The following is an 18,784-nucleotide window of genomic DNA, read 5'->3' as shown; positions in this document are numbered from 1 at the left end:
CAAGAATTATTCGGCACTTATCATAAACAAAGAACTATACCAGTACTTCAGGTTTTACCATTATAAATGCTTTATTAATGAGTTAGCTATTTTGAATTCTATATATCTACTCTCATCCCAAAGTCTTATTTTGCCAGAAAAAGCTCATTTTACTGTTTAACAAAGAGTATCCTTAATATATAATATTAATATGAAATCTTCAAACCACTGAATTTTCATAAATATAGTCTATTTTATAACTTGCTTTTATATTTAATAAGTACAAATTGGTCACTCACAAACCATAGCATAAAAAAATCAAGCTCTTCATTTTCCCAACAGAACATCTTTTTTCTTTTAAAACTTTTTTCTTTGTTCTTTTTTCCCTTTTTAAATCTAAATTTTAGTTAACATACAGTGCAATATTGGTTTCAGGAGAATTCAGTGATTTGTCACTTACATACAACACCCAGTGCTCATCACAAGCGACCTTCTTAGTACCCATCACCCACCCACCGACCTCTATATGCTCCCTACAAGAGAGTCATTTCAGACCGAGAGACACATGCAGATTGAAAGTGAGGGGATGGAGAGCCATGTATCATGCTAGTAGACGTCAAAAGAAAGCCAGGGTAGCCACACCTATATCAAAACAAACTAGATTTTACAACAAAGACTTTAACAAGAAATGAAGAAGGGCATTATATCATAATTAAGGGATCTATCCACCAAGATCTAACAATTATAAATACTTGTGACCCGAATGTGAAAGCATCCAAATACATAAATCAATTAACCACAAACAAAAAGAAACTCATTGATAATAATACAATAACAGTAGGGGACCTTAACACCCCACTTACAACAATGGACAAATCACCTAAGCAGAAAATGAACAAGGATACAATAGCTTTTTTTTTAATGTTTTTATTAATTTTTGAGAGAGAGAGAGAGAGAGAGAGAGAGAGATGGGGAGGGGCAGAGAGAGAGGGAGACACAGAATCTGAAGCAGGCTCCAGGCTCCAAGCTGTCATCCCAGAGCCCGATGCAGGGCTCAAACCCACCAACCATGAGATCACGACTTGAAGTAGAACACTCAACCAACTGAGCCACCCAGGCGCCCCCCCCTTTTTAATTTTATGTTTTTATTAATTTTTGAGGGGGGAAGGGAGAGGGGGAGGAGGAGGAGGAGGAGGAGGAGGAGGAGGAGGAGGATAAAATAGCTTTGAATGACACAGTGGACCAGATGGACTTAACATATATATTCAGAATTTCATCCTAAAGCAGAATACACATTCTTTTCTAGTGCACATGGAACATTCTCCAGAATAGGTCATATGCTGGGTCACAAATCAACCCTCAATAAGTACAAAAAGATCAAGATCATACCATGCATATTTTCAGATCACAATGCTATGAAACTTGAAGTCAACCACAGGAAAAAATTTGGAAAGCCCTCAAATACATGAAGGTTAAAGAACATCCTACTAAAGAATGAATGGGTTAACCAGGAAATTAAAGAAGAAATTTTTTTAAAAATACATGGAAGCAAATGAAAATGAACATACAGCATCCCATAACATTTGGGATGCAGCAAAGGTAGTCCTAAGAGGTAAGTATATTCCAAGTCAGGCCTTTCTCAAGAAGCAAGAAAGGTCCCAAATACAGAACTTCATTTTCTTTATGAATTTGCAACTACTTGGTAGAGAAAAACTTAGTCCTCTTGTTTCTAAGTATTTAGTCATTTCTAATTAAAGTTTTTTCTTTGCAGAAGATATTCAGTTAAAATCAGATATTATCATTCCAGTTACAATTGGAAACTCCATCCCCTGGACCTCACTTGCGTCATCCAAGCATTCCCACCTACTGTTTCTTCTGTTTTCACCCCACTCAGCTGGGCCCTTCTAGGGGCGCTTACATGGACATTCTGCTTTCTTATTGACATATGCTAGGTTGAACAAGCTGCACATCTGGCCAATATTATCCTCTTGCTGGTCTGGAAAGTGTAGTGGAAAAACACTGGGCAAGATAGTGGCAGCAGTAATAATGCAAGCAGTCTATGACAGATAAAGAACAAAGTGAAGCAAGGAAGGGCTGATGAATAGAAAGAAAATGAAGGCACAAAAGAACCACAGGGTCTGGAGAATGGGTAAAATGTGAAAAAGGAAGGGAGAAATGAAAAGTTAAGAAGTCCATCGATTTAATCAACAAATTTTTACAGTGCCATCCATTTGGTTATTCTGGACTTTAAAATTGAGAGGAAAATCTATCAAGTAGCTTGAGTAAAGTTAAAGACCACAGAATCTGCAAAGGTCAAGAATGTGAGATGGGTCACCCATGAACAGCAACTCTCTTCTAGCATGGGAAGCAACAAAGAGAGAGGTGCAGGAGGAAGAGACAGCTGTCCTACACCTCACGAACTATATTTACAGAAGAGTCTAGGAGTAATGGTTTATAGGCTGCAATGAGAGCTAGAAGAAAGATGTCTCCAGAACCTTCGGTTGATGAGGTATGTGAAAATGAGTAGTGGTCACCTACAAAGGCAGTGGGAAAAGCAGTATCCTAGGGAGAGAGGTTTTCAAATAAAGCAAGCAGATAGAGTATTTGATGACAAGATATGGCTGTAGAGACGTTTGTTCAGTAGGGAGCAAGAGTTCTAGACAGCAAGTATAAAAACCCAACAAGCATCCAGGAAAAGGAAGCACACAATTGCCTGAGGATAAGCTAGGTGACCCCGGGACCTGCATTTGGAGCTAGGGCCCAGGGACAGAGATATGAGGTAAGATAGAATGAGCTGGCTTGAAGCTTCTATATGTGCTCTGTTCTTATCATTCTGAATCCACAGGATTTCCAGTATGTCAGAGACAGGTAACCAGGGTTAGCCTTACTTACAACTAACTTTGAGAAAGTTACCTTAAATATCTCTAAGCCTTAGGTTTCTTTCCTGTAAAGTGAAGAGAATAATATCCAGTTGATGAAGTTAAAATGATGAAACAGAATAGTGTATCTAAAATGCTTAACACAGTGCATGACACACAGTATTGCACATTTTTCAGTTTAATTGTTTTGCTTATTGATATGTCCTTCCAAGAACCAGTAACCCGTATGCACGGGACAAGCCGGCTTAGGTCCACCATCTCCCATCTTGTAAAAACAGTTGTGCTCAGTAGAGGAAATGAAAGGATCAGAAGGCTCTTCTTACTGATCTGGCCAGTTTTGCTCAGGTGACACGAAACATGAAGAGGGTTGCCAAACACTGCTTTGTCTCAGGTACGTTCTGTCTCAGGTATGTTCTTGTACATCAGTTAGCTTATAAGCTCCTGAAGGATAAGCTCCTTGACCTATGTGTGTCCTCCACAGTGTCCAGCACTTATTAGACCCTCAAAATGGCTACTGCATGACTACCCATATAGGAATAAAGTAAAACAGGCAAAGTTCCATACCTCAGACATGGAATTCCAGAGGTTATATTTGGCACGATTCTCTTCTTTTGTTTAATAACTTCTAGTTTTCTAAAAGATGTTTAGATTTTGTAAAATGTGATTTTCAAGTCTAACCTTTAAAACTTTTTTTCAACAAAAAGGCAAAAACCTGAAAAAATACCCATATTTGTTTTAGTAATAAAATATTGGTATTTTTATTCATTCCTTAATTAAAAAAATTAAGGATGACAAACTATGCAGGAATTTTATATAAATTAATAATCAAGTTAGAAAAGACAGTTTGGTCAAATAATTCACAAATATATCACTTTTTTCTTAAAAATTCTAGTGTCTTGTTTAATATTTATTGAAGACCTATAGTGTTCTAGTTGCTAATAAAAAAAGAACAAGCAAAATAAGATTCTGCATTCTAAGACAACATATTCCACCTTATTTAGCCATATGACTACAGAATAGCTGCAAAAGCTAAATTCCAGTATCCATCTTCACCCCCTGGTTCCTCCACCACTGCCCATATTATTATACTCTTTGCAATCCCTGAGCCGATAATTAAATATCAGATCAAACACCTACCACCCACCCACACAAATAAAACTAATTCTTAACATCCTCAGAACCCCTTTCTTTCTGCCCCTCTCAGCCAAAGACATAGATTCTCTTCCAACAGAAGCCATATCCTATGCTGCACCCAACTCATCATGGGATGTGGAAGTGATCTGGGCATTCACCTAGCTACTCAATGCTGCCTTCTAAAAAGGGCAACATGCCACAGTCAGACAAATTGTTCTATTAGTTAGCTTCATCACTGCACCTGCCTCATGATAGTAATAAACCAGCCTCTAAGTCACTGCCCACATTTAGTATATATTTAGGCATGGGACTCATAAATTTCCCTCCTATCCCAAATGTCATTACATTTGGAGATTTCAAAAATTATCTAGAATTGGGATGCCTGGGGAGGTCAGTCAGTTAAGCATCTGACTTCAACTCAGGTCATGATCTCACAGTTTGTGGGTTCAAGCCCCGCATCAGGCTCTGGGCTGACAGCCCAGAGCCCTCAGCCCAGAGCCTGGAGCCTGCTTCAGATTCTGTATCTCCCTCTCTCTCTGCCCCTCCCTCCCTCCCTCCCTCTCTATCCCTCTTTCAAAAATAAACATTTTTTAAAAATTTTAAAAATTCATGTAGAATCTGAAAGACCAACTCTAACAACTGTCACTCCGCTATAAACATTCTCAAGACTGTACTCTGCATCTCATTTTAACTTGTTCCACCTCAGAAATAGCCCCCCTCCCATGTTATAACTCCTTGCTGTAAACCTTCAACTTCTGGGAATTAACTACATTCACACCAATGGTCCTCTCAATTCCTAAATTTTCCTTAATCTATCAGCTCCGTCCTAACCCCACTTCCTTCTCCGTGCAGCATGCAGCCCAAGGATAGATTAACTGAACTACCATCTATCGAAGCTCTTTTTTTTTAATTAAAAAATTGTTTTTAATGTCTTTATTTATTTTTTAGAGAGAGAGAGACACAGCATGAGTGGAGGAGGGGCAGAGAGAGAGGAAGACACAGAGTCTGAAGCAGGCTCCAGGCTCCAAGCTGTCAGCACAGAGCCTGATGCGGGGCTCGAACTCACGAACCGTGAGATCCTGACCTGAGCCAAAGTGGGACACTTACGTGACTGAGCCACCCAGGTGCCCCATGAAGTTAACTCTTTTAACCTCAGTCCTTCCGTTATACCCATCAGTCAAAACAAAGACTCTGGATTAATCATTTAAGAACTGCCTTCTTCTCTTCTACATTTGGTGAACAATGGTCCTCTCCACAGGACTGCATAGGACTTTACAGAAAACTGTGATGCATTTAAACTGAGACCAAATACCACATCTAATTTCCTCTTGGGACAACAACACATCTCACTGGATCCTTTCACTTGTGTCTGGTCAGTGATTTTCTCCTTCTTCCCCCAGCAACTATACTAAATATTTTCTATTCTGCTTAAGGCCCCAATCACTAATGATTTTAACTACCACCTATATGCTAATGACTTGTAAATGTTATTTCTAGTATTGATCTCTCCTTTTGGCTTAAAATGAATACCCAAATGTTTGCTCTTTCTATCTGGATATACATGGCCATCTCAAACTGTGAACTCATTATCTCTCTCCCATCAATTCTGCTTCTCTCTTGGGGTAACCAGCCGCTAAAATGGCCCCCACTGATCTTTGTCTCCCAATATTCAAATCTTTGTGTGGCTACCACCTCTAGTATACCATGGTTGGTGTAATCAAATAATATATGGCAAAGGTGGTGATATATCACTCTATGATTATGTTACACAGACTATAGCTTCCACCTTGGTCTTTCTCCAATCCCCGTGGGTCACTTGCTGTGGAGAGGCCCACGTGGTGAAGGACTAAAGTCTCCTGCTAACAGCCATAGGAGTGAACTAAAATATGAAGCCTCCAGCCTCAGTCAACTCTTCAGCTTGACTGTAACCTGAGAACCACCCAGCTAAGTGACCCCTACATTCCTGAACCTCAGAAACCGTGAGATAATAAATGTTTGTTGTTTTAACCTGCTAAATTTGAGGGTAACTTGTTACACAGAAATAGATGTCCTTCCCATATTCCTATCTCAGTTGACGTTAATATCTATCTAGTCAATCATTAACATTCATTCACGAGTACCTACCATGTGATGAGAGACCTATTATTCTTAATCCTCCACCACAACAGATTGTCACAAAGTCCCGACAAGTTTACTTCCTGTTTCTTTAATCTGCCCCTGAAGATTTTCCAAATCTCTCTGCTCTCTCTACTACCACAGTCCCAATCCAGGTCCTCATAATCTCTCATCAATACTATATTCCAATACCCTCCCAATTAGTTTCCTTGATTCCCATCTGTCCCTGTCAAGAGTGAGCTACTTAAGACACAGAAAAACAGCATATACATGACAGTTAAAGTGGCAGGACCAGGAGAAAGTTCTCTCAAGGAATGAATGACCCCAGTATCCTTATAGACAAGTAACTGAAGTTTGGTAGTCTTGACCATTTTAGTAAAATAGAAAGCAGCTTATCTACATGATGTGTATACATTAAGAGGAGAAGAAGCAACGGTGGGCAATTCAGAGAGACAGCAACATAATATAAGTCAGCAACACAGTGTGATCAGGTAAAATTGGATCATATGATGTTGCACAGAGCTATCAATGTCCAAGCCTTAGTTTCCTCTAGCTGCTATAACAATTTGTCACAAAACTAGGGGCATAAAGCAACATACATTTATTAATCTTACAATTCTGGAGGTCTCAAAAGAGTTTCACTGGGCTAAAATCTGGAGGCTCTTGGGGATAATTTGTTTTCTTGCCTTTTCCAGCTCCTAGAGGCCACCTGTATTCTTTGGCTCATGGCCACCTTCCATCTTCAAAGTCAGCAATGGCTGGCCAAGTCTTTCTCATGTCCCATCACTCTGGCACTAATTCACCTACATCCCTCTTTCACTCAGAAGGATTCTTATGACTATACTGGCCCGATCCAAATAATCAAGGATAATCTCTCCATCTCAAGATCCCTCACTTAGTCACATCTGCAAATATAAAGGAACATATTCAAAGATACCAGAGATTGGGCTGTAGACATCTCTGGGGTAAGGAAGTGAAGGGCAGCATTATTCTGCCACAGTCCAGTTCCAAAATTTCTCTGGCAATGCTCCACAATCCAGAAACAGAGAAAACAAAGAGGAAAGGTGACTCAGGATTGAAATTAAAGATATGCAGGGTCAAGAGAACAATATCAAAATGGCAGGCATGGCTTGAATTCAAAGTCTTACTTTTTCTAGGCCAGTTAACTTTGCTAACTCCTTCAAAACCACAGAGTGTTCTTATCTGGGCTCCTTTCTCACCAGTATTTTCTGATAATCACCAGGGGATTGGGACAAGAAGGTATGGATAAATATGAACATACGCTACTATTAACAACATTGAAAATACACATATTCTAGGTCATTTAAGAAAGGTATAGGTCAAGATAAAAAAAAAACAGTAAGTCTAATTATATGCCAAAATATTCTATATTTGAATAGTTAAATTTTCTGCACATTGTATAGTTAATTCAGAAACTTCCAACCAAATGTGCTGAATCCCAGAGAATATAAATTTTGTAGTTATCTTTAGATACCTATACAAAGGCTTTTAACAAAAACAACTCCCACACTGACAGTTTATGCTGAGAAGGAAGTAACTGCAAACATATTTTAAACAATGAATATAAAAAAAATAAGACTTTATTTTAATTAAGTCAACATTATATTTTCAAAGGTTTCACTCCATGCCATAGAATATTTTTTATATTTGATTCCTTTTTCTGACCTAGAGCAATGTGGTAGATTCAAGTTCAGATTGTGAAGATCACAGTTTATATACAAGGAGAATCTCTAGGTGCAATTTTGTCCCATGTTTATGATTATGGGCTGGCTACTAGGTGACTGGCAACTCACACAAAAGATGAGTATTCCTGCCCCCACTATCCTTTCTACCCCTTTCATCTGTGGGTGCTTAGAGGGATAATAAAAGTCAAAGTCATACTCATGTGAGGGTGTTCAGGGTGTTAATAAGAGTCATAGTCACACAAGCCCAAAACAACAGCTGATGCAGGGGCTAAGTAAACAGCAGATGCAGTTCTGTATCCATTCTTAGATACAGTAGATGCTCATCATTCATGGATTCCATATTTCCAAGTTTGTCGACTTGCTAAAATTTGTATGTAACCTTACAATTTAACACTCACAGTTTGTTAGATAATCTTCATTCACACATGAGTTATACACTGTTGCCTATGAGTTCACTGCTAATGAATCAATTAGGTGTATTTAAAAAATTGTTTTTAATGTTTATTTATTTTTGAGAGAAAGAGAGCCAGACAGACAGAGTGTGAGCGGGGGAGGGTCAGAGAGACAGGGACACACAGAACTCAAAGCAGGCTCCAGGCTCTGACCTGTCAGCACACAGCCCAACGTGGGGCTCAAACCCATGAACCACAAGATCATGACCTGAGCTGAAGTTGGGTACTTAACCAACTGAGCCACCCAGGCACCCCAATAAGATATATTAAATAAGGTGCCGTTAAACAGAAACACACATAAAACAAGGCTATGTGTTGACTGGTTGATGAAAATGTGACCAGAGGGTGTCAGGAACATAACCCTATATTTCCCCTAGAACATAACTTCATAGAATACAACCATCTCAAATAATAAGAACCAACTGTATTTTATTTGCTGTTAAACCTTTACTTTTGATAGCTGTGGTCTCTAATAATGTAGAATATATCTCCATCAAAAGAGAAAATCTATACAAAAACACACTCGTTAAAACTGTATCAGCAAATGCTAAGCCAAGGGGTAGGGGTGTGGAAAATGGGTAGAAATTAGCATTTACTGACCTCCTCTCCTACACAAATTATTTCATTTAATCTCTACAATAATTCTATGAGATAGGTTTTGTTATTCTCATTTTACAGATGAGGAGACTGAGGCTCTAACAGGTTAAAACTTATTAAAAGTAAAACACTAATACATAGTGAACCTGAAATTCAAACTGGGGTCTGTCAAACCCGCTGAACCACACCTCTGACCTATAATGATGGGCACTGCTGCTTCACCGGGTCATATGGCTATGGGACTGTGGCTCTCTGGCCTGCCCATGAGAGACCTAAACCTAATACAGTCCCATTAACTCCTGGGTTTCAGAAAACTGAAATTTCCCTTGCAAGTTCTCTACCACCTGGACAAATATGTTATATATCTGTAACCAGAGAATGTGTTGATGTTACTCTTTAAATTATTATTAAAAACCTTATTAAAGAGGACACTGGAAGGGACTAGCTTAGTTTATCTAAGAAAATGAGATCTATAAATTCTACCCAAAACAAACCAAAAAGCTACCCATAATTAAGCATTTAAAATTATCAGATTAATCTGTTGATTAAAATGTTCACCTACTTCATTCTGGTCATATTTTCTCACAGATCTATTGGAACAAAATTAAAAATATATATAGTCCAAAAGTGGAATGATAAATGAATAGTATCAAATAATCAATAGTACCTAGCACAGCATCTTTCATGGACGAAACATTCAACAAAAGTTTACCAACCATATGGATCTATATGCTCTATTTTAGTCGTATTTAAGTAGATCTTCAGGGGCACCTGGATGGCTCAGTCAGTTAAGTATCCGACTCGATTTCAGCTCAGGTCATGATCTCACGGTTTGTGAGTTTCAGCCCCATGTCAGCCTGCATGGGATTCTCACTCTCCCTCTCTCTCTTAAGATGAATAAATAAACTTAAAAAAAAAATTTAAGTAGATCTTCTTTTGTTATTGTGGGTAGACCATTATATCAAACATACGTACATACATACACAATTTCCCCTCAAAATTACATACGCTTTGTTTTTAAAGTGTTTCACTAGGCAAAACATCTAAGAATAAGATTGAGATGGTATTTAGTGTTTCAGTTATGAAATGTTTTCTGAAAGACATGACATTCTGTTACCACCGTGCTTAAGAAAAAACAGGATGAAAAATGCAAATACCTGTGAGCACACAGATGCACATTCAGCAGAATAAACAACATCTTCCCAACCAGAAAGTCAATGTCTAGAATTTGTGCACAAACTTTGCACTTTGTTTTATGAGGAAAACAGGGTAAATAAAACAAGAAGTAACAGAATTTATTCAGAAATAAAATTTCAGGGGCACCTGGGTGGCTCAATCGGTTAAGCATCTGACTCTTGATTTTGGCTCATGTCATGATGTCATGGTCATGAGGTGGAGCCCCGCATCAGGTTCCATGCTTAGCACGGAGTCTTCTTAAGATTCTCTCTCTCCCTCTGGCCCTCTCCCCTGTTCTCTCTCAAGAATAAATATTAAAAAAAATAAATAAATAAAATTTCAGTATTTGCCACAGGATTAGTATAGGTTTAGCCTAATCTTCTATGCATATACTGAAATTGTAACACTGATGGAGAGGTAATAAAGGACTCCGTGGAACTTATGAAGGTATGGTTTAAATGTAAATATATCATTTTGGACGATGGAAAATTATTAATCCCTATGGTAACTTCTAGTTAACTAAAATAACCCCTCCAATAACTTTGAATAGGGGGTTATCTTAATATTTTACTAAAATTGTGAATTTTAGAGATAACTTAAATATTAGCAATGTACTTTGTATACCAAATTTTCATTTTTAAATCTCAAAATAGAAATGGTACATATAAATAAAGAAATATAGATTCATAATTTTTAGAAGTCATTAAAAATACATCTCCTCGGGGCACCTGGGTGGCTCAGTTGGTCAGATGCCTGACTTTGGCTCAGGTCATGATCTCATGGTTCATGAATTTGAGCCCCACATTGGGCTGCTGTCAGTGCAGAGCCCACTTTGGATCCTCTGTCCCTGCCACCTCTCTCTCTGCCTCTCCCCACTTGCACGCTCTCTCTCTCTCTCAAAAATAAATAAACATTAAAAAAAAAATACTATATCCTTTGTAATAAATTAGGTGGTATATTAGGACCTGAATCTAAACTGTTCAAATCCCAAATATTCTGGTTGACCACTAAGTCTTTTGTTTTTCCATCTACTATAGGTCCTTTGGTAGTTTCAACCTCCCTTTATATCTCAAAATGAAGGTAAAAGATATAGGACAAAAATTTACATATTCAACTTCACTAATTGTGTACATTCTCATTAAGGTTTAGTGGGAAAGATGTAATCAGTAATGAAATAAGTTTGAGACCTACAAATGACAGTATTCACTGTTGTAGTTTAACTTTAGAAAGCTAAGAATAAAAAGTTTATTTTCTAAAATACTTGCTTTGGTCTCAAATGTTAAGTATACCAAAATACTGACTATAATTGGTAATCCCCAACTTGCAAAGACTGGTGTTTCCAAAATTCACCTTTATATATTAATTGATTGGCAGTCAGGGACTATTTTCAGTATTTCAAAGAACTGTCAAGTTCCCAGTTCAATCTAAAAAAGCCTCTGTGGCTCAGATCACACTTGGGATATAAAATACAACTTTGATAACAATATTTCCCCATATCAAACTACTATTTTTAACATCGCTTTTATTTACCAAAAAAAAAAAAAAAATCCTGGATTAATTTAGCAATTGTCTCCCACCTTTCCTCAGATGTTTATCTCCACAATAGACTGAGGGGGATACCAATTCTGACTGGCATAGTTAATGTCCTTCTCGCTCATAAGTGGTCTACAAAATAACAAACTTCCAGTGGTGAAAAAATATGGCATTACAAATTTTCATTATTCACATCAATCCGATCTCATGGCATAATATTCAAGTTTATTTGAATGCTCAAAGATTAGAAACTTTTTCGATCTCCCAAGATAAACTGAAAGGACAGAAAATAAGTTGTTGGTTTTCTTTTTTATTCCTCCATTCCTCCCCTCCCACCTCCCCCACCCACCAATTACCTCCTATTATCATTCAGAAGCTAAATGGTTTTACAGACCCAACTTACTCTGCATTCTCATCTCAAATTTATGAGGTACAACGTTTTCAGAAATACTAATAATTTTCAAAATTAAAGTATAGGGATTTACTTACTAATTCAATTAAAATGACCAGACTGTTTCACTAACATTTTGCTGAACCTCCTCTTTCATACCATTTTTTAAGAGGTTGGCAATTAAAAGACAGCAAATAATTTTCATAAACAAACAAACAACAGAGAGAGAGGGGTGAAGGGAGAAAAACTGGTAAACTTCCAACTTCCTGCCTTCAGGAATGAGACCTAAGCAACAATACAATTAAGAAAGCAAGCAGTGTAAGGAAAAAAATTTAAAATAACCCCCTAGTAGTAACTTTGACACCAAGTAAGACAGTCTCCAAATCAAAGTAATTAAAACATTTTTTAAGTCTGGAATGACTAAAGCTGTTAAAGAAAACATAAAAATATTATGACATTTACCTGAGAATACAAAAAATAGCTCTGTTACAAATTTGCCAAAGCCACAGTTGCAAACTGTACAACCTGTAAATACGGAAAGACAGCACATCACATGGGTTCACTGTCCCCAGAAATCTGTGATTGAGATGGTAGACAAAACATGGTTCCAACATGACAAAACCACCACCAAAACAACAAGTCTCCAGCTTCTTAGAAAATGAGCGAGTAGTATTAGTTAGAAAGAAGGAAGACATAGGGAAAAGAGACCTGCTAGCACAGCTGCCCTTCTCTCTGGGTTCGTGTTCAGGTTCTGCCAGGGGCAAGCTGTACAATCTTCAAATGACTCCGGCCCTCAACTCCCACACCTATTAAATGAGAGGGTTAGGCTGGTCAGAATCTGTGGTTTCTTCCAGCTCTAAATTTTTTTTAACTCTAAAGGCGTCCCTTTATAAAAGTTTGGACAACTGATAAACAGTCTATCAAGTTTTTGTGCCTATTAATAAAATACAAGAAATCAATTTAAACCACTCAAATATGACTAACATTCTTTGTCTGGACAAAGAATGAATGCTCCCCATGGACCAAGGTGGGTCCTATGGGAGACAGAGTAAGCTGGCGTCACCTAGGTGTATCCAAGAGGGTTACCTGAAGCTTGAACAGACCTCAGCAAAATAAACATGAAGACCCTGCAACATCCAAGAGGCTGAGGAAGGAGTAAGCAACCAGCCAGAATACAGATGCATTCTCCCTGTCAAGCAATCTGAAGTGAGGAATCCTGAGCAATGGAGACAGGAGGTAGAAGACGCAGGAGGAAAGAATGAGCTTTAAATGTGTGCCAAATCTATAACAGCACTGAAGCTAGATCACCATGCACCACTCAAGTGAAGTTTGCTACTAGTCTTTCCTCTCTTCCCTTCTTCCTTTTCCAACAGGGATGGGAGGGTAGAGGGGGTGTTAAATCAGGAACAGCAAGACAAAGCAAGAGTAGAAAAGCCCAGGCAGAAGAAAAAAAGTCATGATGCCCCCCTTCCTGATTATTGGCTTCCTGCTCGTAGTGGGCAGAGCTGGGAATGGGCATGGGGGAGAAGCGTTGTCCTTAATTTAGGTTTGGTTTCGGGTCTTTATTTGTTGGCACTGAACATTCTAATAATCAAATTGAGACTTCTGCAATTAGTTACTGAAAGACAACTTGTATTATCTAACCGCCACCAGAAAAGTCAAGTTTATCTACAGGCAGATGAGCCAGCCTCACAAACTGAAAGGGACAATGAGTAACACACAAAAAAAGCTGTTTGATAATTACATTACATATATTGCTTTTCACCCTAATACAATAAAGAGGCAACACAGCAGAGAGTAGAGAAGCACACAAATATGATCCTATTAAACATAACTCAAACCACCCAGCTTCTCTGCCTATCCTAAGATGGTTCAGCCACTAACAATCCCAGAAACCTGCCATAACATGACTCAAGAATGTAAAAGTGATTCTTAAAATTTGCTGGAGTGGCCTGAATATAACAGATTCACTTTAAAAGGCAGAGACTGTGTCTTGCTCCGTGCTATATCTCGAACATTTAGGATAGTGCCCCTTATATAAAAGGCGCTTTAAAAACTACTGTTCTTCTTTCTAGGAGATGGCTGCTATGTTAGGTTCTAGGGAAATAGAATCTGAACAAATATGTCTGCAGCTGAGCTGGCTTTTTAGTTAAAAACATATTGAGTCTTACTATGTACAAAATTATAATACAGAGGGGCGCCTGGGTGGTTCAGTCAGTTAGGCGTCCAACTTCAGCTCAGGTCACGAGCTCACGGTTCGTGAATTCGAGCCCCGCATCATGCTCTGCGCTGACAGCTCAGAGCCTGGAGCCTGCTTCAGATTCTGTGTCTCCTTCTCTCTCTGCCCCTCCCCAACTTGCGCTCTGTTTCTCTATGTCTCTCAAAAAATAAATGTAAAAAAATTTTTTTTAATTATAATACAGATTACTTTCATCCTTATCCTTTCATAACTAGTCAAGTATTTGAAAAATGCATGTATTTTCAATACTGTTCTACAACAATGCAGAATACATGTGAAAAATTTAAACTCGGCAATTCAAATAGAATTAATGTATATATTTTTTATGAACTTAGCAGAAAACTCTCTATATAAATACAATATAATAATACTATTAAATGCAAACTAGTTTATTTTAAAAAAAAAGGAAGAGTTTAAAAATATATTATCCACTATTTTATTAATATTCTGTTGGCACAGATTCTCTCTTTTCAGTGACAGCCTCAATTAAGAGCCTACTATCTTAGAGAGTTATAGTATCATCATCCCTCTCTTAAAAATTAGGAAACTGAGGTCCAGAATTTAATGACTTGCCCAAGGTCATATTACTAGTAATCAGTAAGAGCAGGAGTTTTAATTCAAGAAAGCCATATTCCCAAGCCACGCTAATTATAATGCTGAAGAGCTGAGTACTACTGACTCTCTCCAAAAGATAGAATATCCTATTTTAATGATTATAATGTTTAATTCTGAAATATACGCTAAGCTTCCAACCTACTTCTACTAACGTGAATAAACCCTTCCTAAGTGAAAATTCTACGTAGCAGATACCAGTAAAGTTTCTAACAGTTGATATATCATGATATTGTTCTGATTGTACAGTATTTACAAGAAGTGTTTGTGACTGTAAAATTGGACAGTTTCCAAAATGGTACATAAGGGATGCATGTCTTATTGTAGGTTTCAAGAACTAAAGGATGTTGGCTCCAGTAGAGTCCTATTATCTTATTATTTCATTGTCACATCTTATCTTAGTAATAAATGCAAGAGACAGGGTGGGATAGATATTCCAGTATAAGTCAGTGCTTCTCAACATGAGAGGAGTCCCCCCACCTCCCGGGGACATTTGGCAATGTCTAAAGACATGGTCATTGTCATGATGGTGTGTGCAGGTGGGGAGTGCTACTGGAATCTACGAGGTAACAGGAGGAATGCTGTTAAACATCCTATAAGGCACAGGACAGCCCTGCCTGCTCCCAACAAGGAATTAGCCAATCCAAAATGTCAACAATGCCAAGACTGAGAAACTCTAGTGTAAGAGATTAAATGTCCGAGGCACTTAGCAGAGATGGTGGTGTGGGTGTTTAGAGACTGTAACTATAAACACTAAATCAGAGGTCCAAGTAACAGTAAAGATTAGGAATAGTACTGGAGCCTTGAGGAGCACTGGTATGGGGGCAGCTTCCTGCCTCATTAGAGTAAAGGTGAGTAATCAGAGAAGGTGATAGCAGCTTCTACCAATACTCTCAACTTTAACAGTTGTGCTAATATTTTTTTCTGATAAAAGAACAGAAAATCGAACAAGCATAAGTAGTAAAAATAAAAGTAGTTTACTGGAGAGATGAGAAACTTTTTATTCAACTGCACACAGTTCCACTACCAACTTGTTTCTATTACATACGGCAGGAACCTAGAGGGTTACAATCTCAAATAAGAACAATGGGTGTTGTGGACATACCATAAGAAAAGCCAGAATAAATATATAACCATGTGCTTCATTCTGAACATCAGTATTCTGAAGACCAAACATGATTTCAGGAAACCGGGCTTTGAGCTCCCAAACGTATAAATGCCCTGATGGTATACTATTGTTTCTTCCTGGGCCTTCCTTCCTCTGAATATGGGAATCATCTGTCACAAGATTAGGCAGTAAAAACTGGGCACATAGTAAGCTCTGAGACAGAGTGGACCTAAAATGAAAACCAAAACACAAAATTTCCCCCAGTGTTGCCCTGCTTTGCGTGGCTGACTTTTACCATCATGTTCTTGCTCCTTTTTCCTTGAATGCTCTTCTGTAGGAGACCTCCTTCTTCAGTCCTATCATGTTAGTTTTCTTTCTACCCTCAATCATATTTCTTCACCAAAATCATTTTACCCTCTTTTCATTCCCATTTCACTCCTGTTTCCTTTCTTCCAGCTTTGTCTTACTCTACCTTCTCAATAGTGCCAACTAGTACTGGAATTATAAAATGAGAATTTTGGAGTTGAAAGAGTCAGACTTACTATTAGTACTTACGATTAGTAAACGCCCATGATGCCCACCTCTCTTCATCATACCCACACTACTAACAAGTGGTTAGCCAACTCAGCTTAAACACATTGAGATCACCTCTACTTTCTGAAACCACGAATCACTTGTTCTCATTAACAGGTATTGAAAGATTGCTCATGATACCTAAACAGAGCAACAGAATTGGTCTGAAATTGCTCTTGCTTCACAGATATCAACTTCTCATTATCAACATTAACTAGAAAAAAGCTCACCATCCTAAACTACAGTTGGCCAAATTTGCAGACTTATGCGCTTTGAAAATTATCTTTTGATAGACTGAAACATGTAACTAAGCGCAGACACATGATTCATCTAACAAGCCGTGTTTGACATTTTGTCAGGGTAAGGAATGACTCATTAAATCCCCAAAATGGCACGCAAGGTATGTTTTACCCTCCTACATTGTTCAGGTTTATTCTCCCCTAAGTACGTATCCAACAGAAGATACTGATTAATTGGGAAGATTCCGGGTCTTGTTGGGTAAATACGGTACTGTACTTAATACAGTTAGTATAAAGGCTCGTGAAGTCTGGGCAGATACATGAGAGCAAAACTAAAGTGATTTATTATTGTGCAATAAAGGAAGTAGATCCTAATTTGTTCTGTGCTGGCTTACCCCCTAAAGGGCAGCGGGGTGCGAGTCCCATAAACCCAGCCGTGCTGGTGAGTTATCTAGTTTAAATGAACGTCTCCGGCGTTCCACCGAAGTTTGAACGGTTCTTGGAGCTTAGTCTCTGGCTGTTGCTTCCCCACAGAAGCCCCCTTCAACTCGCCCCGGGCGCGGGGCTCGCAGCCTCCCAGCCTGGCAGCTGAGCCCGTCGCGGCCCACATGGGGACTCTTACCTTGGTGAGCTGGGCGATTTTCTTGCTCATTTTCAGGTGCAGGTCCTGGCTGTAGTCCATGCTGTGCCCCGCCTGCTGCGCGGCGGCCGGAGAGGGCGCGAATTTGGCCGCCCCGGCCGCCGGGCCGCCGTAATAGTGCTGCTGCCAGCTCATGCCCGGGGTCGCCATCTTCCCGATAGACCCCGGCCCGGGCACCCGTCCTCGCGCTCCGGGGGCGGGCCGAGGAGCAACAGCGTCTGGGAGGCAAGAACCCGGGCGGCCGCTTCCGGACCCGACCCCCGGCGTTTGACAGCCGCGGCCGCAGGCGCCCTCCGGCCCACGACACCCCCCTCCCCGTCACTCCCGTCCAGGGACGGGGCAGCCCAGTCGGCTCGAGGCCGCGGACGACACCGGCGCGGGGCAGACGCCCGGGGTCCAGCGGCGGCGGTTCCGGGCCCGGCCCGCTCTTGCCAGCTTTCCAGCTGGCTCCTGGCGGGGGCGTCGTGGGCAGCGTGGCCCCGCAAGTCCCGCTCCCACCCGGAACCAGGGACCTGGCAAGACGGCCGCCGCCGGGGCTGCGGAGGGAGGAGGAGACGGGGCGGGCTGGTGCGGGGGAAGGCGGGACATGGAGGAGGACGCGGGAGCCGCGGAGCCGCCGTTACCAGGGCGCGCGGCCCGCGGAGCGCGCGGGGACGACTACGTCATTTCTCCGCAGCCAAGCCCCGCCCCGGGCCGCCGCCACCGCCAGTCCCGCAGCCTCGCGGCGGGTAAAAGGCGCCTCGGGAGGGCCCGCCGGGACCGCGCCGCCAGGTGCTTCACCTTGCAGTGGGGATCCCCGAGCCCCCAACTGGGCGGCGAGCCCTGTGTGCCATGCGTGGGGCTCTACGTAAAAATTTCTGCGAGAGTGGATGAAGCTGTGGTCCTTTCGATTTGCAGAAAGCGTGCCGATTTACTGACGGTTTTCCACGTGTAACATCGCGTGCGCTTGGGCTAACTAGCTTTTCCCCAAGAAGGGCGTCAAGCTCACATCCAGTTCCCTCCCAAAGCTGGCCTCAGCACCGCAGAACGTGGGTAATGAAATAGCTGGGAATGGAATAATCCCTCCCTTAAACCTTTCAAATTCATGCAAATATGATGGTTACAGTGTAGTTGGCCGACCTACTAAGTGCCAGGCATTTGTACTTCATTCAACGTCAAGTATGTGTGTGTGGAGAGATCATACCTCATCAGTCAATAGCACAGCACTGCACCCTTACTTTTTCCCAGTCTTAATGGAGTCCGAGGCAATTATATATGGAATCTACTTTACTTCCAGACAACGGGGAAAAACAAGTTGGAACAAGATGCCAGCTCCTTAAGGTTTTGGGGCTGCGCCAAAATGTGTCATTACTTGTGCATTTTCACCTCTCTAAATGTGTTATTTCCTACTGATTTTCTTCTAACATCTCTA

General features: G+C 40.3%; 1 protein-coding gene across 9 annotated transcripts in view; it reads right to left on the bottom strand.

The window, feature by feature from the left end:
• Nucleotides 1-17,672, bottom strand: part of FAM184A (family with sequence similarity 184 member A) — a 121,462-nt gene extending 103,790 nt beyond the window's left edge. For all 9 annotated transcript variants that reach the window (XM_027056999.2, XM_027057003.2, XM_027056996.2 and 6 more), the window contains exon 1: nt 17,356-17,672. In XM_027056999.2, coding sequence (XP_026912800.1) covers nt 17,356-17,523 — 168 coding nt within the window. In that variant the 5' untranslated portion in view covers nt 17,524-17,672. The remainder of the gene's footprint in view (nt 1-17,355) is intronic.
• Nucleotides 17,673-18,784: the final 1,112 nt, after the last annotated feature.

Source organism: Acinonyx jubatus, chromosome B2 (genome assembly GCF_027475565.1).
Source record: "Acinonyx jubatus isolate Ajub_Pintada_27869175 chromosome B2, VMU_Ajub_asm_v1.0, whole genome shotgun sequence".
NCBI classification, from domain to species: domain Eukaryota; kingdom Metazoa; phylum Chordata; class Mammalia; order Carnivora; family Felidae; genus Acinonyx; species Acinonyx jubatus.
Note: the sequence above shows the minus strand (reverse complement) of the source record. Positions and strands in the feature narration are given on the sequence as shown.